This window comes from Danio rerio, chromosome 2 (genome assembly GCF_052040795.2).
Source record: "Danio rerio strain M-AB ecotype USA chromosome 2, GRCz13ab, whole genome shotgun sequence".
Lineage (NCBI taxonomy): Eukaryota > Metazoa > Chordata > Actinopteri > Cypriniformes > Danionidae > Danio > Danio rerio.
In genome coordinates this window covers 46,580,227-46,607,861 of record NC_141022.1, presented here as the reverse complement: position 1 = coordinate 46,607,861, position 27,635 = coordinate 46,580,227, and the positions used below count along the sequence as shown (strand labels likewise).

Below are 27,635 nucleotides of genomic sequence, written 5' to 3'. Positions count from 1 at the left end.
TTTCTGACTATCTGCAGAACAAACCATCGTTATACAATAACTTGCCTAATCATTCTAACCTGCCTAGTTAAACTAATTAACCTAGTTAAGCCATTAAATGTCACTTTAAGCTCAATAGAAGTGTCTTGAAAAATATCTATAAAATATTCTGTACTGTCATCATGACAAAGATAAAATAAATCAGTTATTAGAGTTAAAACTATTATGTTTAGAAATGTGCAGAAAAAAATCTTCTCTCCATTAAACAGAAATTGGGGAAAAAATAAACGGGGAGTTTAATAATTCAGGTGGGCTAATAATTCTGACCTCAACTGTAAATATATATTTATGGTTGTATATCTATTGACTGCAGTTGTAATCTCTGACCGCTAAGGGGCGGGATTGCTACTTGAATGTAAACCGAACAACCACAATAAAACTTGCCTCTTTCCTTCATTAAAAGCGGTTAAAGTTGTTTTACAGATAGTTGCCAGGAATACATGACATTGGATGCGATTTTAAGGTAATTCCTGATGAAATTTATTCTAAGTGAATATTTCTTGTGTTTATTGCACCGCTGAAATTTTCAACAGGAGCGTCTGAAGTGAGTCTGTTTCTGTAGCAACGTCTAACAAACTAGACCAGCAAGTCATGGTCCGCAGTAAGTGCTTCATGTATTTTAAACATTATTTGCTTTAAGCTAAATGTTATTTTACAACATTGATCGTATTTTCCTCACCCGTAAACATTTGACCTTTCGCGGTTAAGCTGTTTGTAAACGAATCGCCCCTCTTCCTCCGTTCAGTCAGTGAGGATCTGATCCGCCGCAGAGCAGAGCACAATAACGGAGAGATCTTCTCCCTTGAGGAGCTTTCCCTTCATCAGCAGGACATCCAGAGAATCGAGCACATCCACAAGTGGTGCAGAGACCTCAAAATCCTTTATTTACAAAACAACCTCATCCCTAAAATAGGTAAATACTGGACAGTGGTATTGTGGTATTGCAGCAACTCAAACGCATGGCTGTTTATGTAAACTCTTGTAACTTTGTTTTTGCAGAAAATGTCGGCAGGCTAAAGAAGCTGGAATATTTAAATCTGGCACTGAACAACATTGAGGTCATTGAGAATTTGGAAGGTGACTTCATACAGTGTGTGTGTGTGTGTGTGTAACTGGGTCAAAAATAGATTGGTTTCTGCATCAAATTAAATGTAAAAAAAATAAATTAAATGCAAGTGTATGCTTTAGTGCTTTAAATGCAAAAACAAAATATCATAATATGGGTGAAATGATCCTCCAATCATTATTTAGCATAACAGATTTATTTATAAAAAAATGAAACTATATATATATATATATATATATATATATATATATATATATATATATATATATATATATATATATATATATATATATAATAGGGATGCTCCGATCAGGATTTTTGCAGCCGATACCAAGTCATGGTGATCGGTCGATATCGATTCTGATGCTTCAAGCTTTATATTGCACATTAAGTAAAATACTTAAGTGGAGCTCTCTCCTTACCTAAGTGAATAAATGAAGGATGCTGCATGTAATCCCTTAAACATGTCTCTTATAACCATTTAGAGTGGACAGGTCATGGTCACACGCACCTTAATACAGTAAATAATAGAGAAAACAGATTTTAAAAATTGGTAAGAAAAACAATTAACAATGCGGAATAAGAAACATTGGAAATTATGGAAGAAGAACTCAACATGTCTCAATGATGAAAAAGTTTGGAGCACATATTTGATGCATAAGAAGTTAAAATGTAAACCTGTAAATACTTATTTGTTTATTGCAGTAAGTATATTACAGAAAGGTATATTTTTAAATATTCAAGTAAAAATTTTTTTTAATGTTTTTTATTTGCATAAAACATTTAGCCAGGTTTTAGTAAACTTGCAACATTGTTAACAACACAGAACTTTCAGTTTTTATATATGTAAAAAGGCCTGAACACATGCACAGCCATTCCAATATTTTTCTCTCCAACTAGCACGTCTGGTTCCTCTGTGTGTAAACTCCTAAACAAGTCCTGCGATCAGTTCATAGATTGGAGAGTACCGATCGAGTCATAAAATTTGATTATCTTTAGTCGATCGATCGGAGAATCCCTTATATATATATATATATATATATATATATATATATATATATATATATATATATATATATATATATATATATATATATATATATATCTCAGTATATATGCTACGTAAAAAAAATATATATTGCCGTTAATCTAATCTCAAAGTTAGGTTGGGAGCTGGGTCTACTCTACTGAAGCTATGATGACATTCACCTTGATATTTTATCTTAGATGTGTACCTAACCGGTGAGCCGTCAGACAAAAAAAATGCCCTTCTGAATCAAATCAGCTGGATGCCTGACTATTTAACTGCAGTTCGGCAGTTTCACTTTAACTCATGATCGTTTCATTCATGCCGTCGTGACAAACTGAAGTATTAGACGCACATACAGTAAGGAGTAAGCAATGGTGAGATTGTCATGGAATTTAATAACGCACGACAAATGGAAAGAAAAACATGTCAGCATTCTACGATGTGTGTGTATTTGTGAGTGTGTGCGTGTGTTAAGCAGGTCGCACACCAGAAGTGGCGTGCGCAGCGCCATGCATTTTAGAATTGTAAACAAAGGTTTCTATCAGGATACACACACTGGCCCGGCAAGTCGGCGGCTGTCGGCGGCGCCCAGCCACGGCTCAGGATGCAGTTCATTTTTCAACCGCGCCACAGAGCGCCATCTGATTAGTTTCATGTTAAATATCATTCGAATGTGCGCGTCTGGTGTGTAATACTTCAAACTGTCATGTGCGCGCCGTGTCGTGGCGCCGAGCGGCGCTTCTGGTGTGCGACCTGCTTTACTGACCTTACTGTTTGTGTGGATCTTGTCGGATAATATGGCGACATACCTACATGGCGGTAATAGTTTAATTGCGGTGTTTACTTCAATAATGCCACTAATATCTGCATACTCCACGTCCTAATTCCATTTCTGTTTGGTTCAGTTGTGACTTTAGTCAGATTAAGGTAATCAATAATCGCTGTTTCAAGCTTATGTAGGCCTACAGTTCAACATTCATGTTTAACTGAATAAACAGTTAGTAAACACAAGTACATCTTATTGAACATCATTTATTTTCATCACTAATTATCATAGTAGAACAGTTTCTCAAACAGTTTGTGATGCATTTTGGAAACAGGAGATGAGCCCCTGGTCTAATGCGCCACCTAGCTTGACAAACCCGTTCTCAAAGACTTATTATTTGGGTAGCACGCATATTCTGAATGCCTTTGGCAGAATTCAAATGACACATTTTAATCTAGATTAATCTAGTTTATTTCCAAGATTAATCTAGATAAAAAAAATAATGCCTACCTATAAAATATTTTAATATATATAGTAGAATAGAATGTTTTGGAATTTTTTGTTTGTTGCTTATGTTGTTATGATGTAAGAGATGTTAAAAGATGTGTAAAATCAGTGTTAATTTAGATTATTGAGTTATTAATCTCTTCATTAACATTTAGAATTTTGATATTTTTTATTTTCACTTAATAAGTAAAGTCTTAGCAATTTTGTTGTGATTTTTCATTTGAGTTTACATACCTTTATACCTAATATACCAACACACAATTTGGTTTTGTTACATTTTTATATAATTTTAAATATTAACAAAATCTTTTTTAAATGTTTTGCTTGAAAAGTGTGATGTGAAAGTCTATGTTTATTTATTTTTTACAATGACTGTAATTACAAACTCTAATATACGTTTGGTTGTGCGTAGGTTGCGAGAGCTTACAGAAACTAGACCTGACAGTGAATTTTGTGGGTAGGCTGAGCAGTGTGGAGACGCTGAAGCACAACCTTCATCTCAAAGAGCTCTATCTGGTGGGAAACCCCTGTGCTGAATACCACGGGTACAGACAGTATGTGGTGGCAACAGTGCCTCAACTACAGGTACAGCACTGATACACACACTCACTGAAGAGACACATTTAAGACCTGTTTATACCAAGAATAATAATTATAAAGATAACCATGATGATAACTACATTAGCATCCTCACCACACGTGGTATGTTTATTTATTATAAGCACTCTCTTCAGTTTTGTCATCTACTAGTTTAAATACTCACTTTTTTACCAGGATTTATTCTAACTGCATGTCAATGTTTTCATAGTTCATCAGCTGGAAAATAAATGTAGTTTGTTTTTCTGTTTATAATTTGTGGGCCGACACAGTGGCTCAGTGGTTAGCATTGTCGCCTGACAGCAAGTAGGTCACTGGTTTGAGCCCCGGCTGGGCCAGTTTGTGTGAAGTTTGCATGTTCTCCCCGTATTGGCGTGGGTTTCTTCCAGGTGCTCTGGTTTCCCCCAGACATGTGGTATAGGTGAATTAAATAAACTAAATTGGCCATAGTGAGTGCGTGTGTATGGATATTTCCCAGTACTGGGTTGCAGCTGGAAGGGCATCAGCTGTGGCGACCCCTGATGAATAAAGGCACCAAGCCAAAGGAAAATGAATGAATGAATGAATGTTTATAATTTGGCATAGTATGGATGATTTCTAAAGCTGTAATTTAATTGTTAGTGTTATAGGTATCATCCTTGATGTTTACTGTAGGTTTGCCCTATTTATGAATGATGCTTTTTGTTGTTTGCAGTCGTTGGATGGGAAAGAAATTAGCCGAGCTGAGCGTATCCAGGCCCTGCAGGAACTGGATGCAGTGAGGACACGTGTCTTACAGCAGGAAACAGAGTATTTAGAGGAAAGAGAGAAGCAGAAGAGCAATGCGAATGAGCATCCTGAAATAAACCAGTGAGTGTCTAAAGATAACTACAGTTTAGATGACTGTTTGTTTGGATAGGTGCACTAAAATATCATTTGGGCTGCATAAAGTGAATTTATAAGACAGAGAATTTTGGGCAAATTGAAATCACTATAATGATTTCTGCAGTTTCAATCAAATTTATTCAACTTCCAAAGACTGAGATTAGCTAAACTAACCACACATTTACAGTTATTCATTTAGTGGACGCTTTTAACCTAAGACTTACAAATGAGGATAAAAGAAGCACCTCGAATCACATAGAGGAGCAATATATTGATGCCATGACAAGTTTAAGATACACAGTCTAAGTTAGTTTATCAATTTTTATATACATTCATATGAATATACACACATAATTATGTACATATAAATGTACACTTAAACACATGCAAACAGAAAGGAAAGAGTATACTGTAGGTGCGTCCCCAAATCGCATACTTATGCACTGTTCGACGCCATTTTGTAGAATAAATAGACTAAGTAGTGCATTATAGTTGGCCCCGATAATTGCTGCTTGCAGCTATATTTTATTTTGGATTGTGAAAGCAAAATTATCCTCCCAAAGAGATTATGCCGCCTCCTGATATACTCATGGCAGGGATTATTTGGTAGTTTGGTCATTTATTTTACTAATTTGGTAACTGTCAAATGTCCTCAGGGAAATTGTTTGAATTTCAGCTTAGTAAAAAACCTATTAGTGTTCCATTTGGCACGACACTACATACATATAGTATACTGTAGGCTTGTCACGATACTGGAAATCGATACCAATTGGTTCTGAAATTTTAAAAACGTCCATTTCCCGTGAACATTTAAGCGATGTTGAGCACGTTCTTGAACACCGCTGATTTGCTAGTCAACAGAAATGACTGATTGGTCCTAAAAGTCATCTGGTTACCAAACTTTCTGAGTGTAACTACTGATACAGTGACACTGGAGCGCTTTACAGCTGCGATTTATCGCTTGTCAGTTTATAGACAAACCAGCTGATTGAGGTGACTTTGAAACGCTCCAGTGTCCCTATATATGCGGTTACACCCAGTAAACAGTGATTGATACCGAATTCCAGTATCGTAAAAACCCTAGTATGCTGTTAAGTCTGTAAGTGTACAGTGTATAGTGTGCCATTTGGGATGCGTATAATGACTTATGACTTCTACAGGTGGTTAGTCAAGCCCACTCATTTGCATGAAATACACTCAAAATTGTACAAAGTTTTTCAGAAAAATGGAGTGTTTATAAGGTGTCTGGTGCACATGGAGAGGAAAGTAATGTGTTTCCTACAGATGGTTTGTCAAGCCCACAAATGCTTGAAGTACCCTCAAAATTGCAGAATTTCCAGAAACATGTTTAAAACTAGAGACAACATAGGCTTTTTATACTGATTTGTCATTATGGATGGGCAGTATTTATGATACATGTATTTCAAATACGGATTTCAAATACAAAAATACTATTTTGTAATTTGTATATGATAGGGTGGATGTACTTTAGTGTCTTGTATTTTTGTAGTTTCCAATTACTGTAAAATACTTTGCAAGAAGTTTACTATTGGGTTACAATTCCAACTCACTAACCATTAGGCCACAACTTCCCCTATAGGTGAACAAAGTGGCAGAGAAAAGCTGTTGCTGTCAAACATTGTTTACTTAGTCAGCTTAATGGTGAAGGGATTGATCTAATGGACCTATAGATGGAGAGTTTGCAAATAAATTTTTTGGTCCCTTTAAAAAGTATTTTGCAGTATTTAAAAAAAGTAGTTTATTTTGATAAACTTAAAGTTAATGTATTTGTTATTTTACTTTAAAATACATTTCAATGTATTTTTGCCCATCCCTGTTTGTCATAAAGGAAACAGCTGAATTTCATTTTAGAGTATTTTCAGAGAACTTGTACCTGTGTTTTGGATGAACAAGTGAAGTTTATCTGCAGTAATGATTTCACACAGATCGCTCTCTGAGAGCCAAAATGGAACCCAACAGTATCCAGAATCAAGCTCCAAGACTCACACAGAGGCAGAGGACGAGGAGAGGGAATTCTGGGAGAAGCCGTGCCCATTCACACCAGAGTCCAGACTAGAGGCCCATCGCCATCTGGAGGAGAAGAGGAGAGCCAATGAGAAAGAGAAGTTTGTGCAAAATTGTAATGTTATCTGCAGTTTGCAATCTGTATTTAACCCTCTAAGACTGAACCAATCCACAAATGATGGAAGATTCAGACTTTCTTTTTGTTTTGTTTCTTTAATAGTTCGATGACATATTTTTGTCCCTAGTACTGTTCTACACTATAAAAAAGAGAGTAAACTTATTGCCTTATATTTATTATTACAAACTATGTGTGTAATTATAAAAGTTTAGTCAAGTCAATGGGTTCACTGCCTTTTTAAAGTAAAATCAACTTGTGGCTTTTAAGGCAACTGGTAAATTAACGAATCAGGGTTTTACAGTGTAGGGATTGTTACTAGTGCCGAAAAAAGAAATCATTACCAAATGAATAACTTTATGGATTCTTCATCTAAAGCCCATGTTGGCAACATGGACTCAAGTTTGAACTTGAGGATTTTTTTGACTTTACAGAAGGACAGTTAGCCAGATAATACAGGGAGTACTTCCTGAACATTATACCAACATAAAATACAAAAAAAAGAAGAAAAAAAAAGAAAAATTATTGGTATAATCTTGAAATTTATTTTTAAAGTCACAAACATTGACATTAAATAGTAAGTGCAATCCCTCTTTTTTACAAACAATCTATGAAATATTGGCAAACAAATCAATACGTATGTGTCTGGAGTGAAGTGATGCCATGCTGCTTTTTTAGTGTAGTGGATTTTCTTTTCAAATTACAACATGCCAAAGCTTACTGCCATTTAATTGGATGACAAACTTCCACTCACATGGACTGCAGCCTTTAAATTAGATGAAATGCTCAGAAACCACAAAAAAAAAAAAAAACTTGAGCTAACATGTGATGTCCATTGTAATGGACACAGGGTCCCTCCGAAGGGGTTAAGATTAAACTTTTGAATGTTTGTTAAACACCTTGACCGACAGCAATTAATTTTGTGTTTTTACAGAGAGAAGCCAAAAACCAAAACTCCAAGAACACTGATCACTCCAGACGGACGTGTGCTGAATGTCAACGAGCCTAAGTAGTACACACATAAAACTTCATGCACAGACAAAACCTTTCTGTAGCCATACATTTGATTGTGAGCCTTTTTAGTCTGGTTTACTTAGCGGATTATTCTGGCCATGTACTGACACTTTCACACAGTGCTTGCTTACATATGGGCAGTTTAGTTTAAATCAGGATGCGGTTATGTGCAGCCCACACTTCACATCATAGATTCCTGACAGCTTTCCACATTCATGAATAAATGATGTGTCGGATGCAAAACTCATAATGAATCCAATATAAAATGTCAAAAAGTTATGTGAAATACGAGATTAAGAATCAGTTCTAGGAGACAAAAGTCTAGTTATGTGAGCCCGGGGCTTGTAGGTTGTAAAAGCACAGGTGAAAACAGGAGTCTATTTATAGTGAGAAACTGGAAATACACAAGGGATATGGTATAGATCATAAATCTATATCAGCAACGCCCCAGTCCAGCTATAGATATGAATGAGGTCACACACTAACTCAAACATAAGGAAACCCACAGGATATTATATAACACCATTTTTTTGTGTAGTTCACAGTTTAGGCTTTTTATACTTACGGTTCAATGAAAAAAAGAATGTTGAAATATACATTAAGAAACAAAATATATCTTCTTAAAAAAAGAGACATAAACAGAAGCGCAAATTGGATAGAATTTTTTGTTTACATTTCACAACAATTTTGTTTATATCTCGCAACAATTCTGACTTTTTTTTCGCTCAGAAATCTTCTACATCTCAGAGTTCTAACCTTTTAAATTTGTTTGCACCTCACAATTTAGATTTTTGGTAAGATTTAGATTTTACATTTAATTTGTTTCATCTTTATTTCTAAAGCGCTTTTACAATGTAGATTGTGTCAAAGCAGCTTAACAAAGAAGCTCTAGCAAACGAAAACTACTTCAGTCCAGTTTTCAGAGTTGAAGTTCAGTTTAGTTCAGTGCAGTGGAATATGATTGTCACTGCTGAAGGCCAAAACACTGAAGAGAAAATCCAACAATGCGCAGCTCCGCAAATCCCAAACTAAGCAAACTAGTGGCGAGGAACAAACTTCACCAATTGACAAGTGAAGGATTATAAGAATTATGAGTTCACAGCACACAGTTCTGAATTATTTCTAAAAAATGTGTTTACACCTAACAATCTTGAATTATTTTTATAAGTTTATATCACACAATTCTAACATTTTGTCTAAGAAATTTGAGTTTACATCTTACATTTAGTTTTTTATAAGATTTATGAGTTTACTTTATTCAGTTCTGAATTGTTCCTAAGAAATTTGAGTTTACATCTTACAATTTTGACTTTTTTTATGAGAGTTATGAGTTTACCACACACAGGTCTAAAATATTTTGAAGAAATTTGAGTTGACACCTCAAAGTTTGGATTTTTAAAATAAGATTTATGAATTAACATCACACATTAGGGTATTTTTATTGAAGAAATTTGAGTTTGCATCCTACAATTTAGATTTTTCATATGAATTATGAGTTTACATCAGTTTTTTTAAAGAAATTTGAGTTTACGTTTCATAACTTTTACAATCTTTTTTATGAGATGTTTAAGTTTACATCACACAGTTTTAAAATATGTCTAAGAAATTTTGAGTTGAAATCTCATAATTCTGACTTTTTATAAGAATTATGAATTTACATCACACAGTTATGATTTTTTCTAAAAAATTTGAGTTTATATATCACAATTCTGAATTCTTTAAAAGAATTATGAGTTTATTTCACTCAGTTCTGAATGTTTCTAAGAATTTTCAGTTTACATCTCACATTTTTGACATTCTTTTCCTAAGAATTATGAGTTTACATCGCACAGTTCTGACTTTTTTATAAGAATTATGAATTTACATCACACAGTAGTGCATTTTTCTTAGAAATTTAAGCTAATTTATCACAATTCTGAATTCTTTCTAAGAATTATGACTTTACATCACACAGTTCTGAATATTTTCTAAGAAATTTCAGTTTACATCTCACAATTTTGACATTTTTTATAAGAATTATGACTTTGTATCACACAGTTCAGTTTACATCTTAATTTTCCTTTTTTATAATAATTATGAGGTTACATCAGACAGTTCTGAATTGTTTCTAAGAAATCTGAGTTTAAATCTCACAATTCAGGTTTTATTATAAGAATTATGAGGTTACATCACACAGTTCTGAATTTGTTCTTTGAAATTTAAGTTTTTCTTTTCTCAGACTTGAAATGAGACGTGAAAGGTCAAAGTCACAGGATATTGTGTCAGAATTGCATCTGTAGAGGCTAATTTATAATTACAAGTTTATTTACTACAATTAAAAAATATAAAAACACCTAAACAACTAGCACAAGTTTGAAAATATATATTTTTCCTGATCACATCAAGGTTGGACTTTAGTCTTTCTGAAGATGAAAACAACTGCCTGCTTCTGGATTTAAATGTTTACAGGTACACACTCACCACAAAACAATCCAACCATGACTCAGCAGTTCTACTTCTTTCTTTGAGTGCATTTCTCTGTCATTTAGTAACTCTCTCCTAACAGCATTGGCTCTCACATCGCTCTCTTCTGTGCTGTAGGCATATGGACTCTTCGCTGCTGGATGTGGATGTTCAGCCAATGTATGTGAGAGTGACCGTCAAAGGAAAGGTAGGCTATCCATCTCTCCTCTCCCTCTCTCTCTCTCTCTCTTTTTCCATCCTTCTCTCTCTCACTCTTCGTCTCATCTGATGAGTTTGACCTTTAAAGCTGATTACCCGGCGGTAAATCTACACTCTTTATTCTACCTCATTTCCTCACAAATCTGCCGCAGACCAGCACACCTCACATGTGTGCGCATCTCAGTATTGATGGATATGAGTTTATGACTAGTGATACTGTAGATCACTTTTACAGTGGCAAGTGCTTGAAACCTCGCATTAATAAAAGCGTGTGTATGTGTGTGTTGAGGTGTTCCAGTTAGTTTTGCCTGCAGAAGTGAAACCTGACAGCAGCTCAGCACAGAGATCCCAAACCACCGGCCACCTGCTCCTCATCCTGCCTCTGGTACACTTCACTACACCTCAAACACAGCTCCAGAAACTCTTAGATTATGTCTTTCAACATCATTTCAATTCAAAGGTTACAGTTTATTCCCACAGTGACCACACATTTATCATTAAAAAAATCATTCATCAATAATCCCAGAACTGCCATAATATTGTTAACAGTTATGAAATGCTTGTTGAAAGTAGACTTGCTTCATCTGAATCTATTTTATTCAGCATTTTCTTATTTGATTTATTTAAATTGACCATTTTTTATTGCATTAAGATTTTATGATGCGATGTTAATGATAAGGAAATGCGTGTATTTAAAATTTACCATCATGCTGTCAGACCATTAAGATACAATAAAGAATTAAAATAATAAAAAAATAATAAATAATAAAAAATTTAGTGAAAAATTATGCAAAATGTAAGATATATTTTTAATTCTATATTATAGAATTACAGGTTATTTAAGTAATATTAGGCGGTTCATTCCAATGTGGCAACCCCTGAAAAATCAGGGACTAAGCCGAAGGAAAATTAATAAATGAGGAAATAATATTAAAAATGCAAAAAAAACTAATCTATGAAAAAGAAATTGTTTATTCCTTTACTGGCAATTTTCAGCAGTCATCACACTAGTTTTCAGTGTCACACAATACTTGATAAATCAGTATCTTGATTTGAAGCTAATATATTTGTCTATTCTGGAAAATGTTGTCTGTACTGACAACTGTTGGGCTGCTAAATATTTGTGTAAATATTCATTTTTATGGATTTATTGATGGACAAAAAATCCTCTGCTCATGGACATCGACTACTCACTTGAACAATTTATCTACTTCACAGTTGAAACTGTGTAAAACTAGACTTTGTCTGCAGACCTATATATATATATATATATATATATATATATATATATATATATATATATATATATATATTCCCCCTGAATTATTCGCACCCCTGTTTAATTTTTTCTCCAATTTCAGTTTAACAGAGAGAAGATTTTTCAACACATTTCTAAACATTATAGTTTTAAAAACGCATTCCTAATAACTGATTTATTTTATCTTTGCCATGATGACAGTAAATAATATTTGACTAGATATTTTCAAGACACTTCTATACAGCTTAAAGTGACATTTAAAGGCTTAACTACGTTAATTAGGTTAACTAGGCAGGTTAGGGTAATTAGGCAAGTTATTGTATAATGATGGTTTGTTCTGTAGACAATTGAAAAAAAATAGCTTAAAGGGGCTAATAATTTTGTCCTTAAAATGGTGTTTAAAAAATTAATAACTGCTTTTATTCTAGACAAAATATAAAACATAAGACTTTCTCCAGAAGAAAAAATATTATCAGACATACTGTAAATGTCCTTGCTCTGTTAAACATAATTTGGGAAATATTTAAAAAAGAAAAAAATCAAAGAGGGGCTAATAATTCAGACTTCAACTGAGTATATATAAATAATATATAATAGAAAATAATAAATATATATTATATAATAAATATATATATATTTTTTTTTTCGTTTTTTAAGGCAAATGAAGATGTAAAACCAAAGAAACGCTCCATAAGGCCGACCAGTGTTACCAGTAACCAGAATAACAAGAAGGACACCAGGTAAACTCTGCTGCAGTACGGTCTATGTGAATGACTGCTCATACAAAATATAAAATAAGCTTTGTCATCTTCGTAACAAGAAATTTGTCTTGGAATTTGTTATTGCATTTGCATTAGTTTTTATTTTAATACTATTTAAAAATTTGCTTTACATTCATTTTATCAATAGTTTTGTGAACTTTAGTTTTTATTTTGCAAATACATTTCTAGTTTCTTTTTATTAAATGTTTAGTTTTAGTTTTAATACAACACCTCTATTGTTAACCAGAGCAAAGCTTATTTAAAATAAGATTGCATGTCCACCAAAACATTTTTTTGTCAAGCTGAGCGTTTGTTTTCTGTTGTTGTCAATGGTTGTGTTGTGCTTTTTGAGTGCCTACAGCATAGTGAGGCATTGAGTCTGTGTTTTATAGTCAGTGCTTAGAGTTTACCGTTTTTTCAGCCATTGCAAATTGAGTGTCACTTTTGAGCTGTCCAATCACAGTGGAGGACGGGCGGGGCAATAGTAACTTGGCAGTGGGAATACCCTCATAGCAGCCAACTGAAAACAACACTGTGCTTCAAAAATGTGAGCGTTGTAAGATCAGTGCTCGCGTTTCTGCAGCGTAAAAACGTTTCATTGGACACACAGCCTAAAATTATTGTTTGAGTCCAAAACCATACAAATGGTCATAATGTACATGGATATGTAGTAAACATGCCTAGTTTTTACTTTTATAAAAAGCAGAAAATATAGAACGGATTTCATGTTTATGAGCATTTTTTGTATGTAATTATGTGCTTGTTTGTCTGTTAAAGCGCAGCTACAGGTATTTTTTTAAACAGTCACAGATCACATTTTTCCACTACAATGTGAGTTCTTATGAATTCTGAAATTTTTATTTATTTTTTTGCTTATTTTTATTTTATAACAGTTTTTTTTTTTTCAGTGACTCTTGTTAGTTTTGTTTTAGTTTTTTGTTTGTTGTGAATTTTTTTAGTGGGTCACACTTTATTTTGATGGTCCATATGTTGAATTTAGTTACATTGCATCCAGATGCCAGCTACTTCTCATTAGATTAAAAGTATACTGTTAGGTTGGGGTTAGGGTTAGGCTTAGTGTAAGTTGACATGCATTTACAAAGTTTCTTATAGTCAGTTAAATGTATGTTGAAGGAGCAGTATCAACAGATATTAAACAGACAGTCTACTAATACTCACCATCAAAATAAAGTGTTACCTTTTATTGTATTTCAGTTTACAAAAAGGTGTTTTGGCTAATAGTTTTAGTTTGTCTTATTTTTAATTTTCGTTTACTAAAATAACCTTGGATTCAAGGTCTATTTACATCGACAACACTTCGGACCCATGAACAATAAACATACCAATACATAACACTACAAAAAAAAATTATACCCTATGTATTATTAATGTAATTTTAATTTGTTATTTACTATTTTATAAATATGTATATAACTATAAAGGATTCTCACCAAAAATTATGAACATCTTCCATATTTACATGCAGTGGGTCAGCTAAAATGTTGTGTGCTTCCTTAAGAATCGACTGTTAACTCAATAACTCATATTACTAAGAACTGATATTCTGTTTTTTGTGTAGTCTGCAATTTTTCCAAGGCATGCAGGCTCAGACTTTGATAAAACTGCCAGGTTACCAAACCATACCATAATTCCATATCTAATTATCCTTTCAATAACCAACTGACAAAATAAATGGGTAATTTTCTGGTCCACTCCATAAATCCTATACCTGCACTGGAAATACAATGCTGTGCACACAAACAAATCATGCCAATATATCTTTTTTTTTACTCTAGATCACGTACAATAAATATAAACTTGGTCCATGTATGTTTTTATGTATTTTTTTTATTATTTATTTATTTTTACAATATAACAACCATCACAATTGACAAAAGAATATTCAGCATTAATTAGCATCTGAGCATACAAATATAAAAACATGCATATCAACTTATACAGGTTATGTTACTAGAATATAACTGGAATCAGATTACAGCGTCAGAGTGATAACAATAGGTATTATGTAGGCACAGGTCAAAGGGTTCATAAAAATATTTCAGGTTTCTAAAAATATGCATGTTTTGTTTTTTGAGCTAAATGTTAAATATTCCAAATGCAGGGTCTCATTTATATTTTTAAATAATTCAAAAGCTGGAGGGAGTTTGTATTTCCAATTTAACAGAATACGTTTCCTAGATACAAAAGAAATTAGACCTAGAAAAATATATATTAAAGGTGTCTTGTGATATTTCTTTCCCAGGACCATCACAGAAAACTCATGTATAAATCCCAAAACTCTTTTAGTTTTTTACAGTTCCATAAAAAATGCATAATGGTAACCTAATGTTTATTACATTGGCAGTGATGGGGAGGTTACTTTGGAAATGTAATAGATTACAGATTACAAATTACCCATTAAAAAGGTAATAAGTATTGTACCTTTTCAATTACTTTATAAAAGTAAAGTAGCTGATTACATCTGATTACTTTTTGATTATTTTTTAAGTTTCTAATGGATAATCATTTTCAAGCATCCACGCGCTGTTTACTGTTAGAATTTCAAAATCTTTCATCACTTGAAATAAGTTTATATTAATTTAATTTTAAACTGTAGCCACCAGAAAACCAGACCTTTATAACCTTTATAATTAAAGTTTACTGTTGTTACAAAATCAAAATTTTAGTTAGTTGTGCAGGGCAATTTTTGTGGCACTTGCAATAAAAATACAATAAAAAAAAGAATTTTTGCCATTTTAATTTTTAAATCAAAGCAACTTAAATCCAAGTCAATCATATCTTAGAGATCAATAAACCTGTCAATGAAACATACTGTATGAGGCATGATTGTTCAGTTCAGTTATTTACTGTAAATAATATGCTGTACAAAACAGAAACAAGTTAGTATATAACAGCAGAAACAAAAAATCCAATAAAACCAAGTGTTACACATTTAAAATACTATAGTCATTTGTATTTAAGGGAAATATTTAGGAACAAGCATTATATTGTATTTATATTTACAACTCTTCATTAATGAATTACACTACATAATGTAATAACATTAGTAACTATCATGAACGAATAGTAATTATCATAGTATACTTTAGCCATATATATATATATATATATATATATATATATATATATATATATATATATATATATATATATATATAGTAGACCTCCTCTCCCTCAGTCATCTTTCCATCAAGGAAATTTCTCATGTTAGCCTAATTGGTTGGTGACGTTACCGACCAGAGCAAGAGGTGGCAGTAACGCACTAAAAGTTTGTTGTTGACCACCGAAAAACAGAAAGTAGAAATCAAAATTCTCGCCATTATAAGGATTTACTTTCATTGGCTAGACACTGGCCTCAAAGCTCTGTGAATGTCGATGGCATCACTTATTGATCTGCGATCGGTAAATGTAGCTTGTGTTGGCGCTACTGCGCTACTTGACTAATAAAATAGCTTTGCTGAAAAGCTTTTTGGTTTATAAAGTAGCAACGCTACCGCCATGCTACTGAGAAATGCTAAGCTAGTAGCGTCACTACTTGAAGTGTCACTACTTGCAGCTCTCAGACTGGTTGTAGCAGCCTAGTGCTTTCAGTGGCAGAGAGGATTAACGTAACTGGTAGACGTGGTGCGCCGCAATTAAATCGGAAAACCAATTAAAAGCATCAGAAAAGCACCGCTTTAATAAATGTCCTTAGTAGAGAGCATTGTGCATATCAAAAACAGGCAAAGCAACAGATTAATATTATTCAACATATTTAGATGTAACCCCATTTGTAATCTTTAACATTTTTATAAGCAACTGTAATTTAATTACACATTTTTTCTCAGTAACTGTAACGAATTACTGTTACGTTTATATTGTGATTAAATTACGTAATGGTGTTACATGTAACTAGTTACTCCCCAACACTGTACATCGGTTACATAAAGGCGATGCAACAGGATATCCATGTATGTTTTTAATTGCGTTTCATCATTCTTGAAACAAAAAAATGTTGTATAACACCTACTAAAGAAAAATCTGCCATTCATATTTCATAAGGCTGAGAAGCATGGTGACAGTATTTTAATTTCTGCATGAACTCGATGAAGAATCGAAGTTGTGTCCTTGAGCAAAACACTCAAGCGCAGGTCACAGCAAGGTCGCCGAGCTTGTTATTAGGCAAGTGGCTTTAAAGCTAAGTTTGCTAAAAGACTCAATTGCGATTTATACACACATGCAAGCTTATAGCTGATCTCTCTTTGTAGACCTTTCTTTAGCTTTCCCTCTGCAGTTCACAGAAGGAGGTCTTGCGCGGTCACTTTCACCCTGAACAATATCCCTTGTGTGTGTAAACGCACGTCTAATGGGTCTTAATGCATGTTTGCATTAACCCCCGTGACTGCAGAATTAGCTGGTTGACTTTAAGGTTTTGTTCCATCGTTCGATCGTGTGTGTCCTTGATTCGGTTTACCAGCACAGTAAGTGAACATCAGAGTCGGCCATTAAAGACCTCATAAAAATGCAAACAAGATGCAAATAATCCAGTTACTGCCATGCTGCTGGCAAACACACATTCTTCTGCTGTGACTCGGTCCTGATGGATGACATCATCTGAACCTGATTACTTCTGACCTCCTAACACACTTTGAGGTCAGATGCTCTCGCTGTCACACACACACACACACACACACACACACACACACACACACACACACACACACACACACACACACACACACACACACAAACACGCATGCTTGTGTTATTATTTACTGTGGCCCTCAGGTCAAACACACACACACACACACACACACACACACACACACACATACAAGTGCACCTGTGTTTGTGTACCTGTCCCTAAGGAAATCAAAGCACTTTCCGTAAATCATCTGTATGTGTGTGTGCATGTGTGTGTGCGTGTGTGCGTGTGCGTGTGTGTGTGTGTGTGTGTGTGTGTGTGTGTGTGTGTGTGTGTGTGTGTGTGTGTGTGTGTGTGTGTGTGTGTGTGTGTGTGATAATGTACCCGCTCTGGCACTGATTGGCTCGGAAAGTAAACCATAATTGCACACTATCAGTAATTCAGAGTCCAATCAGGTTTCAGCTGCAGCACTAATTATTCAATTCAATTCAATTCAGCTTTATTTGTATAGCGCTTTTACAATGTAGATTGTGTCAAAGCAGCTTCACATAAATGGTCATAGTAATTGGAACAGTGTGGTTCAGGTTTTAGTGTTTAAGTTCAGTTCAGTTCAGTTTAGCTCAGTTCAGTGTGATTTAATCATTACTGAGAGTTCAAACACTGAAGAGCAAATTCAACGATGCGTAGCTCTACCAATCCTGAACCATGCGAGGCAGTGGCGACAGCGGGGAGGGAAAAAAAAACTTCACCTGATGGGAGTGAAGAAAAAAAACCTTGAGAGAACCAGACTCAGTTGGGCACGACCATTTTAATTTCTCCGCTGGCCAAAAGTCTTGTGCAGAACTTCATTCGCCGTGGTTTATGCTGGAAGATGGCCTCAATGAAGACTCGTCTGTCCCTGGAGCGTCGCTGGAATCAGACACATGTTCTCCACTCCCCACGACCATCAGCGCAGCAGCAGCTCAGGATATGGCCTGGTCCCGGATATGGAATCCTTGGGATCATCACGTCGCTGGTCTTGGATCCAATCAGTGACTCCGCCTAATCTGAGGACCTCGGGATGAGTATCCCCAGGTGAAAATAGAGAATAAAGAGAATAATTAGCGTAGCTGCTGTTCATAGTGTATATAAGCAAAATGTAGAAGCCAGTGTGGAACCTGCTAGGTGATGCACTGAGTGTATGCTTTACTAAACAGATAGGTCTTTAATCTAGTTTTGAACTGGGAGAGTGTGTCTGAGCCTCGGACATTACCAGGAAGGCTATTCCAGAGTGTAGGAGCCATGAAAGAGAAGGCTCGACCTCCTTTACTTGATTTTGCTATTCTAGGTACTACCAGAAGCCCTGAATTTTGAGATCTTAAGGAGCGAGTTGGTTCGTAGCGAGACAGAAGGTTGGTTAGATAAACAGGAGCTAGATTATTTAGAGCTTTATAGGTGAGAAGTAATATTTTAAATTCAATACGAAATTTAACAGGCAGCCAGTGTAAGGAGGATAAAATTGGGGTTATATGATCATATTTTCTAGACCTGGTCAGAACTCTGGCTGCTGCATTTTGCACTAATTGAAGTTTGTTAATAGAGGATGCTGGGCAGCCAGCAAATAGAGCATTACAGTAATCCAGTCTCGAAGTCATAAAAGCATGGACTAGCTTTTCTGCATCTGAGATGGATAGCATATTTCGTAATTTAGCGATATTTCTCAGAATTACATTTTTAGTGATTCATTTCTAAAGGATGAGAGAGAGATGGAAGCGGAGATAAAAAAGGAGGAACTGTAATACTGTACTATAAATAATACACTGTTTTTTTTTTTTTGTAGGAGGTGTGTACAATATTGACAAAGAAAATCATTTTTTTGTAATTGTTATTTAATAAGATTTTCATTTATTAATTTTTCCTTCAGCTTTTTCCGTTATTTATCAAGGGTTCCCACAGCGGAATGAACCGTCAACTATTCCAGCATATGCTTCACGCAGCGGAAGCCCTTTCAAGTGCAACCTAGTATTGGGAAACACCCATACACTCTTACATTCACACACACACTCAAATCCAGTTCCTGGAGGGCCGCAGCTCTGCACAGTTTAGTTCCAACTCTGCTTCAACACACTTACCTATAGGCTCAAACAAGCCTGAAGGACTTAATTAGTTTGATCAGGTGTGTTTAATTATGGTTAAAGCTAAACTGTGCAGAGCTGCAGCCCTCCAGGAACTGGATTTGACACCTGTGCACTACGACCAATTTAGTTTATTTAATCCCAGCTGGGACTCAAACCAGCAACCTTGCTGTGAGGTGACATTCCTAACCACTAAGCCACTGTGCCGCCTAAATTAAATTTTGTAAAGTGAATTCTTTGGCTGAATGACTTATTTAATTATTCATTCAATTGATTCAAACAAAATACTGATTTACAGACAAACCAAGTTACTGTCTTTGAATCAGTGGCACACTTGATTCATTCAAAAACAGATTCGTCCATTCATTCTTTTTCTTTTCGGCTTCGGTCTCTTTATTAATCTGGGGTTGCCACAGCAGAATGAACCTCCAACTTATCCAGCATATGCTTTTTTACGCATTGGATACCCTTCCAGCCGCATATGCTATGGTCAATTTAGCTTACCCAATTCACCTATAGTGCATGTCTTTGGAATACCCACGTGAACACGGGGAGAACATGCAACAAAGGGTGAACATGCAACGCAGGGAGAATATGCAAACTCCACACAGAAATGCCAACTGACCCAGCTGTGGCAGGAACCACCAACCATCTTGCTGTGAGGCGATTGTGCTACCCACTACGCCACCGTAATGCCCAAAACAGATTCATTCAGGAACAATACACCATAGTGTTGTCAGAGATGCGCACATTTTTTTGCAACTTTGTTTCGAATCATTTTCATTGAGGAAACAATAAAAAACACACACAGGGGGGAAGTTTATTGCTTTCATAACTTGAAACAACTGAAAACAATCTGCAGACTCTCAAAAGACACAACCAAATAAAATTACAAGCAATTTACTGTGAAAAAAATAGCCAAGCGTTTCGGTCAAAGCTTGACTATGGTCATTGCCAAGCTAATAGTGTTATAACTGGGAACCGTATTTATTTTAAAGATTCCTTCGGCTCAGTCTCTGATTTATCAAAGGTCACCACAGCGGATTGAACCACCAATTCAAGCCCTTCCAGCTGCAACCCAGTACCGGAAACATCCCTACACTCTGACTTGCACACACATACACTACAGACATTTTAGTTTATTTAATTCACAAAATCAGATTTTGTAGAGTAAATTCTTTGGCTGAGCGACTCATTTGATCATTCATTCAAATGATTTTTACAAAATTCTGTTTCATTTACAAACAAACCAAGTTAGTGCCTTTGAATCAGTGGAACGCTTGATTCATTCATAAACAGATCTGAAATAATACACCACAGGGTTACTACATATGCACAATTTTTTGCAACTTTTTTCAAATCATTTTGATTGAGGAAACAATAAAACACACACACACAAACAGCTGAAAACATTCTGCTCACTCTCAAAAGACACAATCAGACGAAATTTACTGGAAAAAAAAAATAGGCAAGTGTTTTGGTCATAGCTTGACCATTGTCAATGCCAAGGTAACAGTGTTAGAACTGGGAGCCATCTTTATTTAAAGCCTGCGTAAATTTAAAACTCATTAATTTTCCTTCAGCTTAGTCTCGGATTAAGTCTTAGTCTTCTTGCTGTGACAAGAAGTGCTACACAGTGCTAACAATTGAGCCACTGCGCTACCCTGAAATCAAGATTGGCAATGTTTATTTTTCTAGCAAACATTATTACTCTAAAGGTGGATAACTAATCTGTGCAAGTTAATTCACTGAAAACAACTGTTTGTTTCGGTAATCTTAAATGACTGTTTACTATGAGGGAATAATGCAAAGAGAAAATAAATGTATAGTGTATAAATTAAACACTGTAACAATCTTTTGCTAGAATCACCACATCTTCTTGAACAAGTTAATATCGAAATATCCAAAAATAGCACTAAGTTTATGGTCAGCATTAACAAAATGTCAGGCCACAGGAGAATAAATGGTCATCCTTCGTTGACACATGCCTTCAGCTGTCGATTGGATTTGCCAATATATTGCAGATCTCATGGGCATAAAATAAGATAAATGCTAATGTATTGTAAACTACATGGGCATGAAATAACTTGAATTATACTGGGTTATTCTATCTGATTAGCTCAAAAACTAAATACTAAATAATTGCACCCTATCAGCTGTCCAATCAGGGTTCAGCTGACGCAGTAATTGCATATATGGTGATTGATTCTCATGAGATAGAAACGCAATCGGAGAATAAAAGTGACTAATAATAAAATGTGTGTTATTATTATTATGTTGTAGGAGGAGTGTGTAATATAGACAAAACAATATATAGCTTGATATTTTTTGGGAGTGTTGACAAGGATTAATAACTTAAATTTTGCTAAGTGTATTTTTGTGCTTTCAGCTTGGCAGGTTTGGGTCTCGTCACTGTCATTGGCCTTTTATCAAACTCTAGTTTTTGACATACTTGAAAATATTTCACACCCCTATTGTGTAGATTCAGTCAAAAATAGTCAGAAATCCTCCCAACAAACAGTCCTGCTGTGTATTGAAGTCTTTCAGTTTGAGTCTACAAGATGCCAGGCTTGATTTATCTGCTATATCTTGATGGGATTTGTGTTTCTTTGCAAGAAGCAGAAAGCTTTTCTGTTGGTAAGAGCTGCAGTACAACATGATGTTGTCATGCTGGACAGCAGGAGTGGATTAATGGACATTTATTAGCTCACCTCGCTGCTTCCTAAGCAATGGCTGAACATCGTTTCTGTTAGCTTTTTTTTAACCTTCTAAATCCATAATGATCCACTAAATTAGTTCATTATTTTTAGCTGAGTACAGTTAGACGTTTGGGATTACGGGACATATGCTCTGTCAAGTAATTTCCACTGTCCACTGCAATCTTCAGAGGCCACGTATTTAATAATTACAAAAACTATTACTAAACGATATATATATATATATATATATATATATATATATATATATATATATATATATATATATATATATATATATATATATATATATATATATATATATCAGTTAAAGTCAGAATTATTAGCCCTCCTTAGAGCAAGGAAATTTTCAAAATATTGTTTATTTGGGAAGGTATTCAGACAACTAAATATTTGGCTAAAAAGGAGAAACTGCTGCTTAAATTTAAGGGGAAACACATTTATCATTTGGGTAAGATTAGCAAATGAATATATTCTATTTATTCCACAGAAAGAGCTTTTTTGGTCATAAATTTAGATGATAAATTTAGACGCTGTGTTCTAAGGAAAAATTATGCAATAATAACCTCTAAACTAGTTGACTATTGTTTTATTTTTTATTGCTTTTTTAGTATGTCATCTGTAACACTCTGCCATGTATTTCTTCTTAAATAATCAATTAATTTACAATCAAATCAATATTTCATACCCTCTTTATTAATTTATTCGGCACTCTCATAAATAAAGGTACAAAATCGTGTCACTGGGGCATATCTTTATTTAGGTACATTTTTGTTCCTAAAATGTATATATTAGCAGCATGTTGGTGCAGTGGGTAGCACAATTGCCTCACAGCAGGATGATCACTGAACCCTAGCTGGGTCAGTTGGCAATTCTGTATGGAGTTAGCAAGTTCTCCCATGTTCTCTTTGGGCACAAAATTGTACCCTAAATGGACTAATGTTCACCTGTATGGTACAAAAGTGTACCACCCCAATGGCAGATGTAGTACCTTTATTTCTGAGAGTGTGAGGACAAAATATTTGCACTGGGGTCCTGGTCACATTCTGCATGCTACATTTTGTGATAATGAACAGCTGACTGTAAAATACCCATATATTATTATTAATTTGTCCAAGCCTAGAACTAGAACATTTAATCAAAAAGTAAGTGGGTCAAATGTAGGATCTGAGCTTGTGGCAAAAATTATGCCAAAATGAACAAAAGTGTCTCAAAATCAAGATAAAGTGAAAAAAAAGATAATTGACTGAATGACAGAACATTCATTGCATTACAGTCTGTTCAAGATGCATCAGATTTCCTTTAATTCTTTTTTTTTTTTTGCAGTAATGAACCTTATAATTAATCATGTTTCTGAGTTTATGAATGCAATAGCCAAAGCATTGTGATTAGTCACTGATGAAAAACAGGTTTTGTTGAGGGATTTTTGGTTTGACTGAATTCTTTGTGTTAATTTTTAGAAACAATAAAGTATATAATGAAAGTAGTAGACTAATTACAAATAAAAAAGGCACATTTCAAGGCATTTCATGGGACCATTAAAGTCCATGGAAATTCAACATTTACAATGTTTATTTTGCTAGGTCACATTATTATTTAATCTGTGCAGGTTAATTCACTTGAAAAAAACATTTGTTTTTAAATTTTAAATCAAAATCTGACCATTTGATCTGCATTTGGAGTGACTGTCCTTCTCTGTTAATGTCAGTTTGATGTCTTCAGCCACAATATTCTTAACCACGCCCCTCTTACCATTTGCTAAGAGGGAATAATGCACAAAAAGAAAGCCCCGCCCCCTACTCAATACTCTATTTTCATCAACACACTGAAATAAAAGCCTCAGCAAGTTCTAATTTACGCAGACTTTAAGGAGAGTTTTCTTGCAATAATTGGCAAAAATATTAGCAGCCCTGCCCTGAGTTCCTTTTTTGAAAATATCAGATACAGTTTTAAACAGTTTGTTGTAATTGATAACAATTTATATGGTCACACTTTACAATAAGGTTCATTAGTTAATACAATAAGGTTCATTAGTTAATGTTACTTAATGCATTTACTAACATGAACAAACAATGAACAATACATTTACCTACAGTATTTGTTCATGTTAGTTAACATTAGTTAATGAAAATACAGTTGTTCATTGCGAGTTCGTTAACTCACGGTGCATTAACTAATGTTAACAAGCATGAGTTTGGATGTTAATAATGCATTAGTAAATGTTCAATTATGATTAATAAATGCTGAACAAGTGTTGTTCATGATTAGTTCATGTTAGAAAATGCATTACCTAATGAACCTTATTGTAAAGTGTTACCATTTATATTAAGTGGTTAATTGTAAGTATTTGACATAAAAGAAAACAGAAATACAATTAATGAAGTGATTATATATTACAAGTGGTTTTGACTGGAATAATTTATTTTCTTCTTTTAGATCCATTAAGACATTTAGGGCTCTATTTTAACAATCTAGGCGCAAAGTCTAAAGCTCATGGTGCAAAAGAATTAAGGGTGTGTTCGAATCCACTTTTGCTATTTTAAGGATGGAAAATACATTCTGCGTCCTGGCACATGGCCTAATGGTTGTGCTTATTCTCTTAATGAGTTATGGGTGTTTTTTGAGCATAACGTGCATTAAACCAATCAGAGTCTCATCGCCCATTCCCTTTAAGTGTCAGGTGTGTCACGCCATGGCACATTTGCTGTTTACATGGCGGACTTTGTAAGTGGAAAAACTGAACGCTTGACTAGAGAGAAAACAGCTAAATAGACCATCTGCAGCAAGGATAAAGAACGAGCCTCCTTCATTCGGCTGCTTTACTTTTTCTTTAAGTAAGAAAACGGTGTTGTACACACTCCACTGAAGACATCCATTAGCCTACATATTTAATTTCGTTTAAGCACAAAGACTTGTTTCAAATACACAAATAAATGAACAATAATAACAAAGTGTGGTCAAAAATATAAATATGTTTATCCAAACACACGTCCTATACCCATATGCTGACGCATACCAAAACCCAACAGGTGGAAAAATCTAAAGTTGTTTTTATTAAAACAAATATAAATATGCATATAATAAATAATACTGATAATAATAATAACATACTAATGCAAATTGTCATAAATAAACTGAAAAAAAGCAACAATATGAAGAAGGCATGGAGGCAGTGGTTTTTATATGTATGTAGAAAATTATAATTTTTTAAACTTTTTAATCCTTTTCATATTTAAAGATATTTGTGTATTGCTGTACATTCTGTGTGTATAAAGTAAAGTGTACGTGTTTTGGACCTGCATATGCGCATAACTAACGCAGACTTTAGACCAGCTTTTTAGTTGGTCAATGGCGCAATCTATTTCAGTTCCTCAAAATAGCAACGCAACAATGCGCCTCAATACACCTCCTTTTTAGACCAGCATAGAGTCCACAAAAAGGTGCAAATGGATTTTCTATTTAAACAATGTTGCGCAAACTGTGAAAATTTGAGTTTTGCTGGTCTGAAAATAACAACACAACACACCAAACACGTCTTGCTCCTTATTGCTCTGTGTGTATGATAGGGCCCATTGTCTTTTCAGGACTAATTTATTTTCTTTTTTGGAAACCCCTTTTTGGTTAAATGTTTAAAGTACAAACATATAAATTGTTTGTACTTTTGGACTATATGTTTTTGTTTGCTTAAGCTATAGATTGTTGGAGGTGGTTCAGGTGAAGTTTGCTTGTATGTTTTGTTTAGCCGTCTGTTTGTTTAGATTTGTTGTACTATGTTTTGATTTATGTACTAATGCCCCGTTTAGACTGCATGATTTTCAAAGTAGTTGCATCACAATTGTTTACACGCTGCATGACTATCTAGGGTAGCGTTTCGTCGCTGCTGTGTTTACAGGGGGTTTCACATTGTATGACTTTACAATAGGGGAATCGCTGACAACTACTTCTCATAACCAAACATACGCGAGAAGTTACATGGTACAACGTGAGGTAACATAGTATATTTAATGTAAAAGAAGCCTTTGGTGTGTTATAAAATGTATTTATTTTGCTCACCTCGGTTTTTGAAGGGAATTAGCAACTTCTCCTCTACTTTTTTCTTTTCGAGCCGGTTGTGGTCTTGTTCAGATGACACGTCAAACAGACATGGATGCTCCTGCCACATTTCCACTAGTCTTTCCTCCATTTCTTGGGTCTAAATAGACTGAAAAGAAGCCTTCAACCTCCCGCTGACTTGCAGATAGCCATTCTAGTGGATGCTGCTTCTCTCATTTGCTGTAGGTAATCGCTGATGTTATTTTGAATCAGAACTCATTTCACACGGCATGATGTTGAATCGCAGACAACTCCAGATGTTTAGCATGCCAAATATCTCTTGGGTGTTGGCGACACCCAATAATAGTTCACTTACTCACATGACATGCACTATTTTGCCTGTGATTTCAGGCATTTATCTGCGATTTCTCAAAACCTGTCGCTGAGTCAAAATAATGGCTAAAATCATGTAGTCTGAACTCGGCATTAGGAACACCCTCAAAAAGGGGCTATCCCATTTTATAAATTCAAATTCATAAAAAAAATTCCTTATGAAAGAGCACACTTTTTTTTTTTTGAGTGTGTATTTGTGATTAATGTGTTTTAGCATAGAGCAGGTGGTGGAAATGGAGTTTGATTTCACAGGGATTGTGCTGACTGAACAGTTTGACAAGAGTCATTGGCTAATAAATTCTTAAAATGCAACAAAACGGCAATCTCACTCCGATCCGTCTCTTCGCAGGGCAGCGCCGAGGCGTGAATTATTGGAGGTGGATCCTGGTTTGGCTGGGAGTCTGGCCAACATTGTTCCCAAAGGACAGGAGTCTTCCCACAATCCCCAGCGCTGTGGCTTGGAGGAAAGGCCTGTGTCGAAGGACTTTGTGGACGATCCAGAAGTGCCTCCACTTGTGTGAGCGAAACACACAGAGAAAGAGAGAGAGAGAGAGAGAGAGAGAGAGAGAGAGAGAGAGAGAGAGAGAGAGAGAGAGAGAATATGCTTGATATGACACAGCAAGAGAGCATAAGCATAATCACACTCTCTGCTGAGCTTGTGGAAGTGTGTGTGTGTGCGCAATGAAATAATGCAAGATATATTTAGCTGTCTTGGTTAGACGTATAGTTGAGCTGATGAGTAATTGAAAGGCTCATTAAAGCTGGCTGATGAATATTTCACCGCTGTAGATCCTTCACTTTCAATGTTCTCTGTCACACACACAGACATTCATTTATTGATAAACAGTCATGTCTGTTTGTTTTAATGGTTTAATGTCAGATGTTGGCGTTAAACTAAAATGTTAATATTGTAATCAGTGAAGCTTTTTGGAATGGAAATGCCAGTTTTGTGTTTTGTTTCTGACAGATTTCCTTTTATTTTTGATGTGCTCTATGAATAAACACCAAAACCATGATAAAACACAAATAAA

The 27,635-nt window shown here is 34.8% G+C and overlaps 1 protein-coding gene across 2 annotated transcripts; it reads left to right on the top strand.

Moving 5' to 3' along the window:
- The first annotated feature begins 373 nt into the window (after positions 1-373).
- On the top strand, positions 374-27,635 carry dnaaf11 (dynein axonemal assembly factor 11). Of its 2 annotated transcripts, XR_015477681.1 has the most exons (14): positions 376-502; positions 573-640; positions 785-952; positions 1,039-1,116; positions 3,821-3,993; positions 4,700-4,854; positions 6,816-6,995; positions 7,944-9,154; positions 9,471-9,689; positions 10,200-10,471; positions 10,604-10,673; positions 10,974-11,069; positions 12,600-12,682; positions 26,954-27,635. XR_015477681.1 is itself a non-coding variant. In NM_001002311.2 (13 exons), the coding sequence occupies exons 2-13, from the start codon at positions 631-633 to the stop codon at positions 27,123-27,125; spliced, it is 1,323 nt and encodes a 440-aa protein (NP_001002311.2). In that variant the 5' UTR covers positions 374-502; positions 573-630; the 3' UTR covers positions 27,126-27,621. The 2 variants fall into 2 exon arrangements, 1 of the variants encoding a protein (NP_001002311.2); NM_001002311.2 differs by lacking the exon at positions 9,471-9,689 and having other exon boundaries at positions 374-502; positions 7,944-8,018; positions 10,409-10,471; positions 26,954-27,621.

Bases quoted from the DNA above. Each gene is read 5' to 3' on its own strand.
- dnaaf11 (NM_001002311.2), top strand. The intron at 10,674-10,973 runs GTAGGCTATCCA...GTGTGTGTTGAG, and splicing joins GAGTGACCGTCAAAGGAAAG to GTGTTCCAGTTAGTTTTGCC. The intron at 12,683-26,953 runs GTAAACTCTGCT...GTCTCTTCGCAG, and splicing joins AATAACAAGAAGGACACCAG to GGCAGCGCCGAGGCGTGAAT.